Source organism: Rousettus aegyptiacus, unplaced genomic scaffold (assembly GCF_014176215.1).
Source record: "Rousettus aegyptiacus isolate mRouAeg1 unplaced genomic scaffold, mRouAeg1.p scaffold_m13_p_3, whole genome shotgun sequence".
NCBI lineage: Eukaryota > Metazoa > Chordata > Mammalia > Chiroptera > Pteropodidae > Rousettus > Rousettus aegyptiacus.
The window spans coordinates 121844864-121860989 of record NW_023416306.1 but is presented as its reverse complement, the minus strand read 5'-3'; the positions used below and the strand labels follow the sequence as shown (position 1 = coordinate 121860989).

Here is a 16126-nt window from a genome sequence, read left to right as displayed (position 1 = left end):
GATGAGTTTAATTTTGGCCGTCTCAGGTTTGAGATGCCTGTTGGACATCAAAGTGAAACTGTTGAGTAGGTGGTTAGATACATAAGCATGGAGTTCAGGAAAGGATCCGGCATGGAAATATAAATTGGGAGTTATCCAGTGTATCGATGGTAACTTGGCTGTGAGCACTAAGAGTGAATATAATTGCAAAAAATTTCAAAGTCTGAGTGAATATGATTGGACAAAAGAAATCCAAAGATTGGGGAGAAGAGGAGGAATCATCAGGGAAACGAAAGGAATGGTTAAAGAAGGAAAGAAAACCAAACTGATGAAAATGTTTCAGCAAGACGAGAATGATCAACTTTGTTAAATGCTGCTGACGTTATCAGTGAAGATGAGTCCTGAAAATTGACCTTCAGATTTAGAGAAAATCAGTGATCTTGTTGAAACTTATTTCAGGAGAGTGATTGTCTTGGAAGCCTAACTGGAGTGGATTTTAGAAAGCATGAGAGAAGAAAGAGGAAAACCTTTTTTCTAATGATCTTACTATAGATGGTGGAGGCAGAAACATGGAGTGTTAGCTTGAGGGAGAAGTACAGTCAAGCAAAGGGTTGTGTGTTTTGTTTTTTAAAATGCAGAGAATAATAGCATGTTGCATGCTGATGGGAATGAATAAAGAAGGAAAAGAAGAAAGAATTGGTGGAGAGAATCCTTTAGTTACTGAGGCATATGGGATTTAGGGCACAAGAGGAGTGGTTGGACTTAACTAGGAGCACAGGTAGTCACAGGAAGAAAGGTAGAATATGTGGGTATAAGTACTCAGAGGTAGATGTGATAGAAGTTTGTAGAAATTCTCTTGTTGCTTAGGTTTTCTCAGTGAAATGAGAAGTGAGATTATCAATTTAGAGTGAGGTTGGAGGTTTGAGGAGAGGAGATGGTGTTAAATCACGCAGGAGAATGTACCAGGGAAATATGAGTATTGGGCATCCTTAAGGGGCATTTGAGGTTTGTGGTCATGGTTTTAAAGTGAAACCAGAGGGCATTGCTTTTTTCTTTTCCTGGTCATATGATCAGTGTATAGGTAGTTATGAAGTAGGTGAGGAATTTGGATTAAATCTGGGTTGAGTGTGCCAGGTGTATTCTAGAAGCAAACATGAGTTCTAGTACAGTGAAGCTACAGAGATTGCTACTTTTCTTTTTTTCCTGAGAGGGATGTAGGGGAATCTGATTCTTCAAGGGAATACCAGGTTTTAGTTAGAATAAGAAGGTGGTGGAGGTACTATGCTAAATGAGCTTTAGAGGGTAGGGCATTTTGCTGATGAAGGACCTAAAGTTCCAGAGGGCATTCTCTGATTTTTGTAACTGCAGGATCACAGTACAGTTTGCTCCTACCTAAGCGTGTCTATTTAAAGGAAAGTAATTGACCTAGGAAATAGACATTTTGAATGAGAGGTGGAATTTTAGAACCAGAATTAGAGAATTTGGAGGATAGACTAAGGTTTATCATTATAGTATCTGAAGGAGTTGAGAGAAATCGATAAAACTTTACCCGTCATAATTTTATCTAGATTATCTTCTCTTAGAGATTTCCTTTTGGAATATAGGCTCTTTCTGTGCTGTCCTGGTGAGATCTATAGATCTCTATATTTATATCTGTATGTATATTAGAGCCTGAAATCTTTAATCTACTCTCTCCTTCTATGTAGAGTTTTGCCTATCTTAGTACATAATGTCTCATCCCTTTTTAATCAGTTAACCATAGCAGGATATGGAATCTAGGGATACAGTCAGAAGTTTTAAAGATCTTTTAAATTTGAAATAAGTTGAGATTTACAGTAATTAAGGAAAATGTATTAATCTTCCATAGTGATCCTAGATTTGTTTTATTCTCCCTATTAATTTTTTGCTATATGTATTTTGAAACTTTTATTCGGTTATTCATATTTAAGATTGTTACAGCAACCTGGTGAATCAAATATTTGTAATCATAGAGTAACCTGCACTAACCCTACTGATGTTTTAGTGTCTTTTTTCTCTTATCTTTCTTTTGATTAGAATTTGCTTGATATCTATTTCTGTCCCAGTACCATTGACCATTACATGTTCTTATGCTTTAGGTATTTCTCTACTAAATAGAATATGGCTAGGATTTATTTTTTAGTTAAATCTTACAATCACTTTTAATTGGTTTTTAAACGATCCGCTTCCTGGGATTATACCAGCCCCGTTTGAGGTGTTCGGTTTACTGCGTTAATCTCCCAAACTTAATTTCCCTTCTTTCTGGTTATTTGAAGTGACAGAATCAGCACAGCATTATTGATGTAATAATTTAAATCACCCTGAACTTAAATAGAATGGTCCTAATATTTTGGGTGTACTGTCATCAGTAAGTATATAGTATACAGTAAATATTTAGCAAATTGAAAAACAAATAGTATATAGTATATATCATTATATATTAGTGGGCTAATTTACAAGCCATCTTTTAAAATTTTTTGTTTCAGTCCCAGAAATCCTGGATAGAAAGCACTTTGACCAAGAGGGAATGTGTATATATTATACCAAGTTCCAAAGACCCTCACAGGTAAGTATACCTTTGTTTATTTCTGGTTTCTTCTAGAAGTTTAGATGTAAATTGTACTGTTATTTATTTATTAAGAACCAAAGTTACTAAATTATTTGTAGTCACTGTTTATTTTTGTGCTTATGTTAATGTTGTTCTTACAATGTAACATCATATTTCTTAACCGTAGAGCATAAATATCATTTCCTGGGTCATATTGCTAAAAATTCATAAAGACGAGAATGGAATTTAGATCTTTTTAGTTCAATGTGCCAGTTCTAAAATAAGACACTGTTGTTCTTTCATTGAGAGAAAATTAAGGATTTGCTTTATTTAAAAAAATGGATTGTTATCATTAAGGAGTTTATTTCCTATAATTTTGTTAATTTAATTTTGTAATAGAAATAAAGTATTTATTAGGTGTTGAAAAAAATCTCGAGTTGTTATTAAGTATTCTTGGCTGTTGTCATTCATATGAGACATAGTCTATAAACACAGTTAGCTGGTCATTTCTCTCTACACTAGTTGAATTTTAAACTTAATTTTATATAAATAGGTTAATACATGGATTTACTAGGTACCAAATGTTATAAGTGAAAGTATCCTTTCTGCCACTGTGCATTAACTGTAAATTCCCCTTAAGGAAACTGGTATTACCTATTCTTTGAATACCTTTCAGAAATAGAGCCTCTGCATGTCCAAGTAGATATATATCTACTTCTCCTTCTCCACTTTGAAATATATACTGGTTAGTCCATTGTGTTTATTGTCTTGGGAATAACCGTATTGTTCTTATTGTTGTATCTTTTTAAATTATATGTCTGTATTGTAATTTGTTTTAGTAGTTTCTTATTGATGGGCATTTTGCCTGTTCTGTTTTTCTTTTTGGTGGTCGGAAAAAAATGCTGTAGTGAATAAACCTGGTATAGTAATTATTTTACACATATGGTACAAATATTTTTTAGCCTATACTTTTAGTACTGGAATTGGATTTTGAGAAGGAGTTTTCATTTTTTATTTTAATGAGTATTGCCAAGTTGCCCTACATAGAGATTATGTCAATTTATACTCCTGCCAGCAGATGTGAAATTTCCTTTCTCTATATTTTTGCCAAAATATTGTCTTGAAGGATTTTTAAGATATCTTTTCTAGTCAAACGCCTTTTGAATTATCTGTTCATATGTTTTCCTTTTTATATATATTTGATAAAGCTACAGATTAAGAAAACTAACCCTTTGTCTGCAGCCGTTGTTTCAGCTTGTTTTTAGACTTCATCAGTGACATATTTTTGCCACTTAGAAATGTATTTTTATGTAGTTAAATCTGTCAGTCTTTTTTCCTATAGTTTCTGGGTTTTATGTCATATCTATTGTATTTAAAATATGAAAACTATGTGAGTTTAAAAAAATAGTTATTTGACTTTAAAAAGCAAAGTATAAAATGATCTGTGATATCTACTGAAAAACTAAATTTATAATTTTTCTTTGTTTTGTACTTTTATATAGATTTTATACAGTTTAGTTAAAACTGATTTTTCTCCCTTTAAGTAATAAATTTACCTTGTTTATAGATGCCTTCCAGGATGTCAAATTTGTCAGCAACTTGTCAGGTAAGTTCAATAACCCAAACAATTAATGTTAGAAGTGTCAGAATACAGTGCGATAAAATTCACAGGCTGTTATATTTGAGGGTTGATTTACTCAGACTTGGGACGTTAAGGATCAGGTAAGGCTGCTTGAAACTCAAGTGAAACTTCCTGAGCAGAGTTTTAAAGTTGAATGTGACTTAGTTGGGTAAAGATTGAGAGAAGAGAGAACAGGATGTGGGAATGCCTGACAGTGAAAGAGATTTATAATTCTGTCAGGAAACTGCAGAATGTAATATATAAGATGGATATTGGAGAGATGCAAGTCTGGAAAAAATAAGTAGAGGCCAGATCATTTAAACTCTTTGTTGTGATTATGCCCTGTAGTTTTGATTTCATAGTTTTCATGTGAAAAGGATATATGCAGGGAAGTAACATGCTCAGGCCTGCCTGCCTGCCCGCCCACCTGTCCTCCTTTCTTCCTTCCATCCTTCCTGTTTTGAAGAGATTGAATTGGTAGAGAAAAATGTTTGGAAAGTTTTGGAGTAATTTTGGCCAAAAAAAAAAAATGAGAGCCTGGATTAAGATAGTGGCTGTGATGATGAAGAGAAGTAGACATACTTGAAGAGATTAATGAGATAAACTCAATAGGATTGGTGAATCTGTAGAGAAAGGGAAGATTTGAGGATAGTAACTAAATTTCTTAGACAACTAAGTAAATGGTAATGTTCATTAAGTTCTGTTTAAAAAGCATAAGAAGAAGAGAAGTTTTCTGGTAGGCTATGAACAAAAGAACATAGAATGAGTTCATTTTAGATATATTGAGTTGTTTTATCATCTCTAGTCTTCTTGTTCATTATTCCTTCTTCTAGATGGGAAGTTCCATCTGGTGTCTTTCCATTCAAGATAAAGATCTTTTAACATTTGGTATAATGCAGATATACTAGAGATGAATTTTCTCAGTTTAGTTTATCTGAAAATATGTTAATTTTAGTCACATTTTCTAAGGATATTTTTGCTGGATAGAGAATTCTGAGTTAACAGTTTTCTCATTCCAGCACTTTAAAAATATCATTATATTGTCTTCTGGCTCTTGTTTTGAGTGAGAAATCAGCTAATATAGTTGTTCTTCTGTTTGTAATAGGGTCTTTTTTCCTCTGGCTACTTTATTTATTTATTTATTTTTAAAAGTTGATTTCCTTCGGCTACTTTGAAGATTTTTTTTCTCTATCTTTGGTTTTCAGCCGCAGGTCTATAATATGTTTGAGAATGGTTTTCTTTGTACTTAACTGTGTTTGTGTAAATATCTGCAAGTTCACATTTTTCATCAAATTGAGAAGTTTTCAGACGTTTTTTAAAATATTTTTCTACACCATTCTCTCTCTCTTTCTCTCTTGGACTCCAGTTATACATGTTAGATTGCTTGATATTTTCCACAGGTCACTGAGGACCAGGTTTGTTTGTTTGTTTGTTTGTTTGTTTTTAATCAGTAATCACTTTATTTTTTTACCTATCTAACTCCCCCTCCCAATGTTGTTTTTTGTTGTTTTCCCCTTAATTTTTTCCCCATTTATCAAATTTGTATTCATCTGCCTTGAGGTTCATTAATCTTTATTTTTGCAGTCTTTAAAATGCTATTTTGCCCAGTCAGTGAACTTTTCATTTCATGCATTATATTTTTCAGTTCTAGAAATTCCTTTTGGTTCTTTACTGTAGTTTTCATGTCACTGCCGAGATGCCCTATCTGTATTCTTATTATCACCATCTGTTTTTATTAGTCCTTGAACATATTTATAATACCTGCATTAAAATCTTTGTTTACTAACTACAACATCTATGTCATTTAGGGTCTGTTTCTATTGACTTCTTTTTCCTTGATTGCAGTCCCCATTTTCTTGTATTTTTCATGTCTAGTAATATTTTATTGTGTGCTTTGAACGTTGTACATGATCCACTTTAGGAGTTTGGTACTAGTGTCATCTCCTTTGAAGGATGTTCAGTTTCTTCTAACTTGTGATTAAATTATTAGCAGATTCTTTTATCCCCTTTGGCTTGATTTTATTCTTTGTTAGGACAGCTCTATTTTTATTTTTAACTTAGTCATATGATATGGACCTTACTCCTAAGGTATATAGCCTTTTTGGGATCTTAGCTGAATAACCACGGTGCTCAGTGATGTCTTTTCACATTGAACTAAAACTGCAGTGTCTCCTAGTTCTTTATGACTCCATTCTCAGACTCATAGCAAGTGATTTCTGTTAGGTGTCACAGAGTCTTGCTTGACACAGGTACAGAGCTCAGTTTATGGCCAAGAACTCATGGTGAATTCTCATGCCAGGTTGTCTCAGTCTCTGTATAGCGCTGTCTTTGGTACACTGCTACAAATTCCAGCTTTTTCACCAGCTTGGAGTTTTGTTTTCTGCCTCCTTGCTCTGTTCAGTGACACTGCTGTTTTCTGCCAGGGCATCACCTCTGTTCCAAATGGTCGAGAAATTGCCCTAGGCTAGTGCAGTCATGGAGAGAATCACCTCATATATTTCCCTTATTTCAAGAATCAAAGTCTGATGCTTCCTCTTGTTCAATGTTGAAGAAAAATTATCTTCGTTTACTTTCATCAATATTAGCTAGGAGAACTCACAAGATTCAAAATGTAGTCTCTCAGGGCTAAGATTTAACAAGCATGATAATATCTGTGTTGAGAAAGTTCCCTCCTTTTCCAGTTCCCTGAAAATGTAAGGTGAATGGATATTAAATTTTGTTGATCTTTTCAGTGAGCAAGTTTTTTGTTTAATTGACTTTTCTTCGTTCTCTTTTCTGTTTCATTGTGTCCTCTTTATTCTTTCTATCTGTTTACTACGGGTTTCATTTGCTCTTTATAGTTTTTTGTGTGGAAGTTTAGATGAGTATTGCTTGGAGATCTTTTCTAACTTAAACTATATACTACAGATCTTTATCCTTTATATTAGGGATCCCCAACCCCCCAGGCTGCGGACCAGGTTTGGTCTGTAGCCTGTTAGGACAGCAGGAGGTAAGCCGCAGGCAAGTAAGCAAAGCTTCATCTGTATTTGCAGCTGCTCCCTAACACTACTAGCATCACCACCTCAACTCCACCTCAGATCATCAGGCATTAGATTCTCATAGGAGTACCAGTCCCTGCCAAAAAGGTTGGGGACTGCTGCTTTATAGTATATTTTTATACTATTAAGTATATAAATAAATATATACTTTAACTTTTATTCTGAACACTACAATTGCATTCCATATGTTTTGATATTATTTTTATTTCATTTTGTTCAAAATATTTTCTGTTTTTTTTGGTAACTTATTGATCCATGAGTTAATTAAAAGTATGTCATTTAATTTCCATAAACTTGAGGATTTTGTTCATTGGGTTCTAGTTTAATTTCATTGTGGTCTGAGAACATACTTTGTATGATTTCCATCCTTTTTAGTTTATTGAGACTTATGGCTCAGAGTATGGTCAATCTTGGTGAATACTTTTGTGCACTCAAGTAGAGTTTTTATTCTGTTGTTAGGTAGATTGTTCTGTAAACATCTATTAAATTACTTTGGTTGGCTCATAGTCCAGGTATTATAGGATTCCAAGTTGATAGGTGTTTTTTAGTTTTAGTACTTTAAAAATACTGTACCAGCGACTTTTTGTTTGCATAGTTTTGGACGAGATGTCTGCTGTCATTCTTATCTTTGTTCTTCTGTATATAATGTGACATTTGTATACTGGCTTCTTTTAAGATTTTATCACTGACTTTCACTAGTCCCTTCAAGCTGGTTTTGCTTAGTCCTTATTGAACTGTTCAGATCTGTCAATCAAATAGTTTTCAAATTTTTATGCCCACTCCCTCCTTTCTGGGTCTTGAATTACATTTGTATTGAGCTACTTGATACTGTTCTGCAGGTTACTGATCTTCTTATTCCTTTTGTTCCTCCCAGTATTTTTACTCACTGTTTCATTTTGGATAGATTAGATTGCTATGTCTTCAAGTTATTCATTTTGTTTTGTTTTATTTTTGTAGTGTCTAGTATGTTCTCAATCCCACCCTATGACAGTTTCATTTAAGATATTCTATTATCTTTAGATGTTCTAGTTAGGCATTTGTTGTTGTTGTTAGGTTTTTATACTTTGTCAGGCACATGCAGTCTAGATCTAATTTAGCCTTTCTATATAGGTATTACTCTTCTGAGGACCCTGTTGTAGGCCTTGCATATTATGAGATCTCTCCATTCTGGCTGGCGGAAACACCAACTGTTCCCTGCTTTTTATGAACTTCAGGAATTATATGGCCTACTGCTCTCTAGTAGTTCTTACCAAATCTTTGGGTAGTTTATTCTTACTCATGCTTACAGAGACTATCCTGCATATATCTGGAACTTCTTTCTCTCTCTCTGTAGCTCCCTCCTCTTTTTGTTTTCTGCCCCACAAATTCTAGCTCTCTTGGCTTCTATAAACTCTTATATGATTTTTTATCAAATCAGTGAGACTGCCCAGCTCCTTTGGACTCTCACTTCCTCCGCAGTCCAGGAAGTGCTTCTAAATAGAATGCAAATTCTTGTTCTTCCTCAGTTCACCACTGTAGTCACTGTATAGATTAGTTTGCATTTTCTTGAATCCGTCTGTACGGAATCAGATATGTACTTTTTTGGTGGTATCTGGCTTCTTTCAGAATGACGATTCTGAGATTTATTCATATTGTTATGTTTATTAGTGGTTCATTCCCTTCTATCGTTGAATACTATCCTATTATATAGCTATACTATATTTTGTAAATGCCCATACTAAATTTAGATGACTATATCATCAAATACTAACATTTATACTATTTCAGTGCTGTAGTAAAAGTTTTCATTTATTGATATCCTAAAATCAAAAGGTCAAATTATTTTTATATTTTTTATTGGTTCATTCATTTTAATTCTGTTTTTCATTGACTCGTTTTTGATGGGTCTTTTTAAACGTTTGTTTTTTTCTTTAGGTGTTTTTGTGGTCGCTTGGTCAAGCAACATGCTTGTTTTACTGCAAGTCTTGCCATGAAATACTCAGATGTGAAATTGGGTGACCATTTAAATCAGTCATTAGAAGAATGGTCTGTGGAAAAGCATACAGAACAGAGCCCAACAGATGCTTATGGAGTCATAAATTTTCAAGGGGGTTCACATTCTTACAGAGCTAAGGTATGTTACATATTTGAGTTTTTACTTCATTTATCCTGTTATCTAAGTAATTTGTTACAGTTTATGTAACATGATGTCAGAAAATTAGTCTCAATCATTTTTTAATGTATTTTGAAGTTCTTTGTGTAGCTGCATGCAAATAGAGACTTGTTTATATCTTAGTGAAATGGACCTTTTATCATTATGAAATGTCTTTTATCTTGTCTCTTTTCTGACAAGTCTGCTTTTTTCAGTAATCATTATGGATAAATTTTCTTTTACTTCTAAGCTTATGTTTAAGAGGTTTCTTTTCAAGTGGCATGTAATTCATTTTAATACTGTCTCACTTTTTCTTCCCTTTGTATCTTTTGATTAAAATTTTTCATTATTTACCTCCTTCCTTATTAGCATATTATTTATGCATTCTTTTTCTGTTCTTTAATCTTATAGTAAACACTACATTTACATTTTAAACTTGTTATATTATGAATTAAGTACTTTTACTATTTCCTGGACAATGCAATAACTTTTCGAATACTTGTAACTGCATTTATTTATCTCATCACTTATGTGCTTTTGTTGGCATTATATTTCTTTCTGAATTTAAACCCCCAAAACATTATTATTTATTTAAATTTACCAACATTTTACCCCTTATGTTGTTCTGCCTGCCCCTCTGCCTTGATAGGAAAATAGTGCCTAATGGTGAGCCCATCTCTTTCAAGTTCTCCTATTCTCCTGGATCCTGATTCCTCAAGTTCTCACTGATTTGGTAGCTCTCTCATGCCTTAAAACAGATGTTATTTATCTGTTTTCTAAGTTTCTCTTGCTTCTAGGGTCAGAGTTAGTCCTACACAACCTAGTTCATCATTGCGAGAAGTGGAATTCCTCATTTATTTCTAACAGTCTTTTTTTTGTTTAAATTTTTTTTTGCCCTGTTTTCCAAACACTACTTTTGTACCCAGTTATAGCAATGAGTTAAAACTAATGCAGAAAGACTTACTATAGAACAGATTTCATTTGGAGCATTCTTAAGGGACTCTGGAGTAAAATTTATTTATTAATTTCAATAATTTGTGGGTCAAATCCAGTTACTTCCAGTGAGAAAAACAGCTGTCCATATTAAAAATATCATAATTATTTTACTACATAGTCTAAGTTCTATTATAAATAGACTGTATCATTGACAGAACTTTCAAATAGATAATTTAGTATTTGCTTCTCTTAATAGCAAGAGTTGTAGAAGCCTCCATATATATATATATATATATATATATATATATTTACCATTCTTCTCTCTTTTTCCTTTTTCCCATCATTGTAGATAGCCTTATACTTCACATTCACTGCATACTCATAGTTGAACAAACTAATAAATACTGTGGATAAATTTATAAATTGGATAAATGGTAATTGAGTTTATATAAGCAGAAAGAGTAACATATTTATGTCTTAATCTTAAGACTTAAAAATTAGAGTGCCACTACTTCCAGAATGATTATCCAACTTTAAAATCATCTATTGTTGCTTATTCTTAGGAGTATAAATATATTAAAAGTGGCCTATGAAATCTGTTTTATAATAATATGATTCAAATAGAAGTTTTAAAAGCTGTATAACATTGCATTGTGAAACCTATGACCATGTTTGATTATTTTTTCTTTCTAAACATCCTTTTCAGTATGTCAGACTATCATATGACACCAAAACTGAAGTCATTCTACAACTTCTGCTTAAAGAATGGCAGATGGAATTGCCCAAACTTGTTATCTCTGTACATGGGGGCATGCAAAAATTTGAGCTTCACCCACGAATCAAGCAGTTGCTTGGAAAAGGTCTTATTAAAGCTGCAGTTACAACTGGAGCCTGGATTTTAACTGGAGGTGTAAACACAGGTAAAATGAAGATTATGCGTACTTTATTTAATGTGTTTGTTGATTTTTTATAATATCAATTAGATATTTGAAATAATAGTCAACATCGAAAATAAATATATTTAGTTATTCTGTTAAATAATCTATAGTTCCTAAGTATAGATGGTAACTATAAATGTATTTAGTTTTCATTTAGTCTTTTAAAAAAAATGACACACTTTAGAGCAGAGGTTGGTAAACTGTGGTACTAATCCAGCCCGCTCCTTGTTTTTGTGCATAAAAGTTTATTGGAACACAGCCACAATCATTTGTTTTTGTATTACTTATGGCAGTCTATTGCCTAGGCATTGGTGAGAAATAGCTTTCAAAATGAATTTTTAATATACTATAATCTTTCATTCCAAGTCTTCTCTGTCACATGTACAGGTTAGATATAAGCTAGCCAATTTACTTTTAATATCCAAAGTGAAACAATTATTACTTAAATTAGCTTGGAAATATCTAATTCATTACCAACAACTTTTTTGAACCTCATTGTATAGCAGGCATTCTTCTGGCTGCTAAAAATACATCATTCCACAAAACAAATATTTACCTTTATGGAATTTATATTCCAGTGGAGGAGATGCAGACAACAAACAGATAACTACATAATGTATATAATATGTTAGATAGTAAGTGCTGTGGAGACACATGAAATAATAGAGATGGGATGGTGAGGGATGGTGGCGAGAGCTTCACCGATAAGGTGACATTTGAATAGAGATGGCAGGAAATAAGGGAGCAAGATAAGAATAATGTGTGGCAGAGCATTTAAAGGAGAAGGAATAACTTGTGTGTTGGGAGACTAGTAAGAAGGGTCCAGTGTAGCTTGAGTGCAGTGAGCAAGGAATATTAGGTGATGAGGTCAGAAAATTATGAGTGCTTGATGATGGCTAGGATAGGGTGGTGTGAATAGCAGCGGCAGTAGATCGTTATATAAGGCATTGTACTCCACTTTAAGTACTTTGGCTTTTACTCTGAATGAGAAGGGTTGTTTTTAAGTAGAGAGTTGACGAAAGCAAATATCATCTAGATGATTTGAAAATAGACTTAAGAGATAAGACAGTGGTTGGAAGACCAGTGAAGATGCTACTTCCATAGCCAAGTGTAAAATGAGACCTAATGCATTATAAAATCAAATTGAGTGATGCACGGATTTCCCAGGGCTGCTATAACAAAATACTACAGATTGGGGTAACTTGAACAAAAGAAATTTATTTTCCCACAGTTGTGTAGGTCCTAAATCAAGGCATTAGCAGGTTTGGTTCTTCTCTTATTGGCTCGCAGATGGCCACCTTCTTAGTGTGTCCCCTTGTGGCCTTTCCTCTATACATGTGCATTCCTAAGTCTCTTTTTGTATCCAAATTTCTTCTTACTATCAGCACACTCATCAGATGGGATTGGGGCCCACCCTAACATCCTTATTTTAACGTGATAACGTATCTGAAGGACCTGTTTCCAAATTCAGTAACATTCTGAGATACTAGCATTAGGATTTCAACATAGAAATTTGGGGGTAGTGTACAGGTCAGTTCATAACAAGTGATAATGAAGAGTTATATGTTCTTTTGAATTGTCTCTTCTACTATTATCCCAGTTTTCGATTCAGCTGGACAACTTTTGTAGTTATTTGGGTGGGCGGCGTGTGTGTGTGTGTATGCGCGCGCGCGCCCGTGTTGCTTATAGTCCTGAGTCATACTCTTATTTTTTTTTTAAATGATGTGTAGAGCAATAACAAAAACTGCAGTTACATACATGAGGAATCTAAGAGAGGACTAGGCATAACAACATGATAAAAGTTAGTTTTACATGTGTTTCAGGTAGTTGTAATGATTTGACATTGTGGAATATTTTCGTGTTTTTTTTTTTTTTCTTTTTTGGTTCTTGTGTTTTTTTTTGTAAGTTTGTCTTTCAAACCTTTTTTTGGCTTTTATCTTGTATGTGTAAAGAAAAATATCACATTGTAATGTTACAGATTGAGCATAGGATTTTAATTAACACAGTAAATACTTTCAAATGAAGTGAATTAAATTTTGTATGAACAGGTGTGGCCAAACATGTTGGTGATGCCCTCAAAGAACATGCTTCCAGATCATCTCGGAAGATTTGCACTATTGGAATAGCTCCATGGGGCGTGATTGAAAACAGAAATGATCTTGTTGGGAGAGATGTAAGAATGGTTTTAAAAATTCTTATATTTGAACTTATGTGTAACAAAATAAGAGCAAGGGTAGTATAAATCAATTTAAAATATTCATGAACAAGCCATACTTTTCAAATTACCTTCAAAAAGTATTTTCGTAAGGTTTTCTTCTGATCTTTTAAAAATGCACTCATAGATATAAAATGTCATTATTATGTTAGTGAATTTTGGTTTCTGCCTTTTTTGTGTAACTATTTCACACCTTTTCCATATCATGCTAGTCTTCGTAATTAAATTTTAATGACTAAATGACATTAAGAATTAATTTTATTGTCACTAAGAGTAGTAATCAGATGCTATTCATTTTTTATTTGAACAGATTAAAGATATGTGAATTAGTTATAGATACTTATCGAGTGACTATTAAAAAGGAATTACCGAATTATAATTATCCCTTTTAAGTGCAGTTAAATTTCTAATATCATTTTTAAAGATTCTGCTTATTGCTAGGTAAATAGCAATATGACATTCAGTTTCTTTTATTCAGTGTCCTTTATATATTGCTCTTTATTTACTAATAACCCAATAGTTTCTTCATATTATTTATTATTTGCTGCTGCTTTTTTTTACATGTGATAATGAAATATTATATTCTGCAGTAAGAGTAAAAATATATTTGTATCGTTCAACCTATGTTCATTAATCTTCAAATGCTTAAACGCTTGTGCTTTTGGGTACATTCTTTGACATTTTTTATTTGTTGCTATAAGTAAATGGAATTTTACTTGTCTTTACAGATTATTTTAAAGTTTATTTTTACTTTACACTGTTATTTAATCCTTCCCACTAACTCTTATATTTGACATTGTTTAGGTGGTTGCTCCTTATCAAACCTTATTGAACCCTCTGAGCAAATTGAATGTTTTAAATAATCTGCATTCCCATTTCATATTGGTGGATGATGGCACTGTTGGAAAGTATGGGGCAGAAGTCAAACTGAGAAGAGAACTTGAAAAAACTATTAATCAGCAAAGAATTCATGCTAGTAAGGGAATTTATAAATTTGTAACTGTTGAAATTACTCTGGCCTACATTAATTGTCAGCAACATCCTTAAATGGTAGAATATTCTTTGAAGTGCTCATTTCCTGGTGTAGCGAGAAAACATACAAAACAACCCAGAGTCACTGACTTTAGGGAAAATAAGAAGACCTAGGAAAAGAAGTCTGAGGCCAAATAGGGTAGTCAGATATCAAGGCCAAAGCCACAGAGGTTTATTGGGAGCTCTGTTGCTCTTGTAACCCCATCGCAGCCCAAAGAATTCAGATATATTCTTAATGTATGATATATTCATGACTTTGATATTCAAGATTGAAGGATAAAAGAGGGAAAAAGTGCTTTATTGCCAGGTAGTAATCACCTTGCTTAAAGTTTATAACCTGTGAATCACTCTTTGGTTGTTGTGTATTAAAAGTTGGTATTCTTGATACCTGTCTTTCCACCCATGGTCAAACTTTCTGGTTCAACACCTAGATTTTTATTTCAAAAAGAATACATTTTATAATCTTAGGACACCAAGAAGGTGAACTCTATAACAATTTTGAATAGAAATTCAAAATTACAGAACAGTGCATTCAGATTGATGGAGTCATAGCATCTCTTAAAAATTAGGACTGTTTTAGAATCCTGCAGTTACCTATATTTTGGATACTTTCACTGCATTACAGTGGTTATTGTTAAAAACAAAAATTGGTGTTCACTAAATTTTTTTCTGTTACTCTGGTAGAGGTCTTGGATTTTATTGATCATTTTCTTTTTTATCCTGATTTTGTCATTAATTTCTGTATTAATATCTCGGTATTTGAAATCAGAAATAAACATTTTAAAAATAAATAAGACATATAGTAGAAGTTCAACTTGTACATTATTGGAAAGCTAAAGCTAAACAAATTGGCATTATAAATTTCTTATCAAGAGTTAACTTAGTGAAATAGACAAAGTAACTTTGCTTTTCAATAAATATATAAATTCCAGTGTATGGCTAATTATATGTTAGATTTTTCTAATTTTATTACTTAGAACAGACTTTAAGTCAATGAAAAAGTAATTTATTCTGTATTTATGTCAGACTGGTATGTTGAGTGCTTCAAATGAACTCAACAGCTGTTTTACAAGAAATTATATTTTTACTTTCTATTTTTGTATTTGAGTAAAAAATAATATTAAATTACTAAATTTTGCCTAATATTTTAATTGATCTTTTACTTTTTTAAGGAATTGGTCAGGGTGTTCCTGTGGTGGCTCTCATATTTGAGGGTGGGCCAAATGTTATCCTCACAGTTTTAGAATACCTTCAAGAAAGTCCTCCTGTTCCAGTTGTCATATGTGAAGGAACAGGCAGAGCTGCAGATCTACTAGCATATATTCATAAACAAACAGAAGAAGGAGGGTAAGTGTATGATTACAACAAATTTTTACTAACTTTATGTAAAAAGGCTTGAGGTTTTTGGAATATTAGATTCATTTCAGTGTATCTTTTGACCCAGTAGTCCATTTCTGAGACTTGTTCTTGCAGATGTACTTGTACACATACGAAATAATATACATATAAAGTTACTTCTTATAGTGTTGTTTGTAATAGTAAAAGATTGGAACGAAATAGAACATATATCAAAGGGACTAGATAAATAAATTATAGTCTATTTGCAATGGAATAGTTGAGTAAGGTTGGTATCTATCTGTACTAGATTTGAGAAGATTACTGAAATATGT

The 16126-nt window shown here is 32.8% G+C and overlaps 1 protein-coding gene across 2 annotated transcripts in view; it reads left to right on the top strand.

Moving 5' to 3' along the window:
* The window catches only part of TRPM7 (transient receptor potential cation channel subfamily M member 7), a 92429-nt gene that overhangs the window by 13317 nt on the left and 62986 nt on the right, over positions 1-16126 (top strand). For both annotated transcript variants that reach the window (XM_016128571.2, XM_036218397.1), the window contains exons 2-8: positions 2484-2563; positions 4113-4151; positions 9119-9317; positions 10978-11191; positions 13258-13382; positions 14229-14400; positions 15629-15803. In XM_016128571.2, coding sequence (XP_015984057.2) covers positions 2484-2563; positions 4113-4151; positions 9119-9317; positions 10978-11191; positions 13258-13382; positions 14229-14400; positions 15629-15803 — 1004 coding nt within the window. The remainder of the gene's footprint in view (positions 1-2483; positions 2564-4112; positions 4152-9118; positions 9318-10977; positions 11192-13257; positions 13383-14228; positions 14401-15628; positions 15804-16126) is intronic.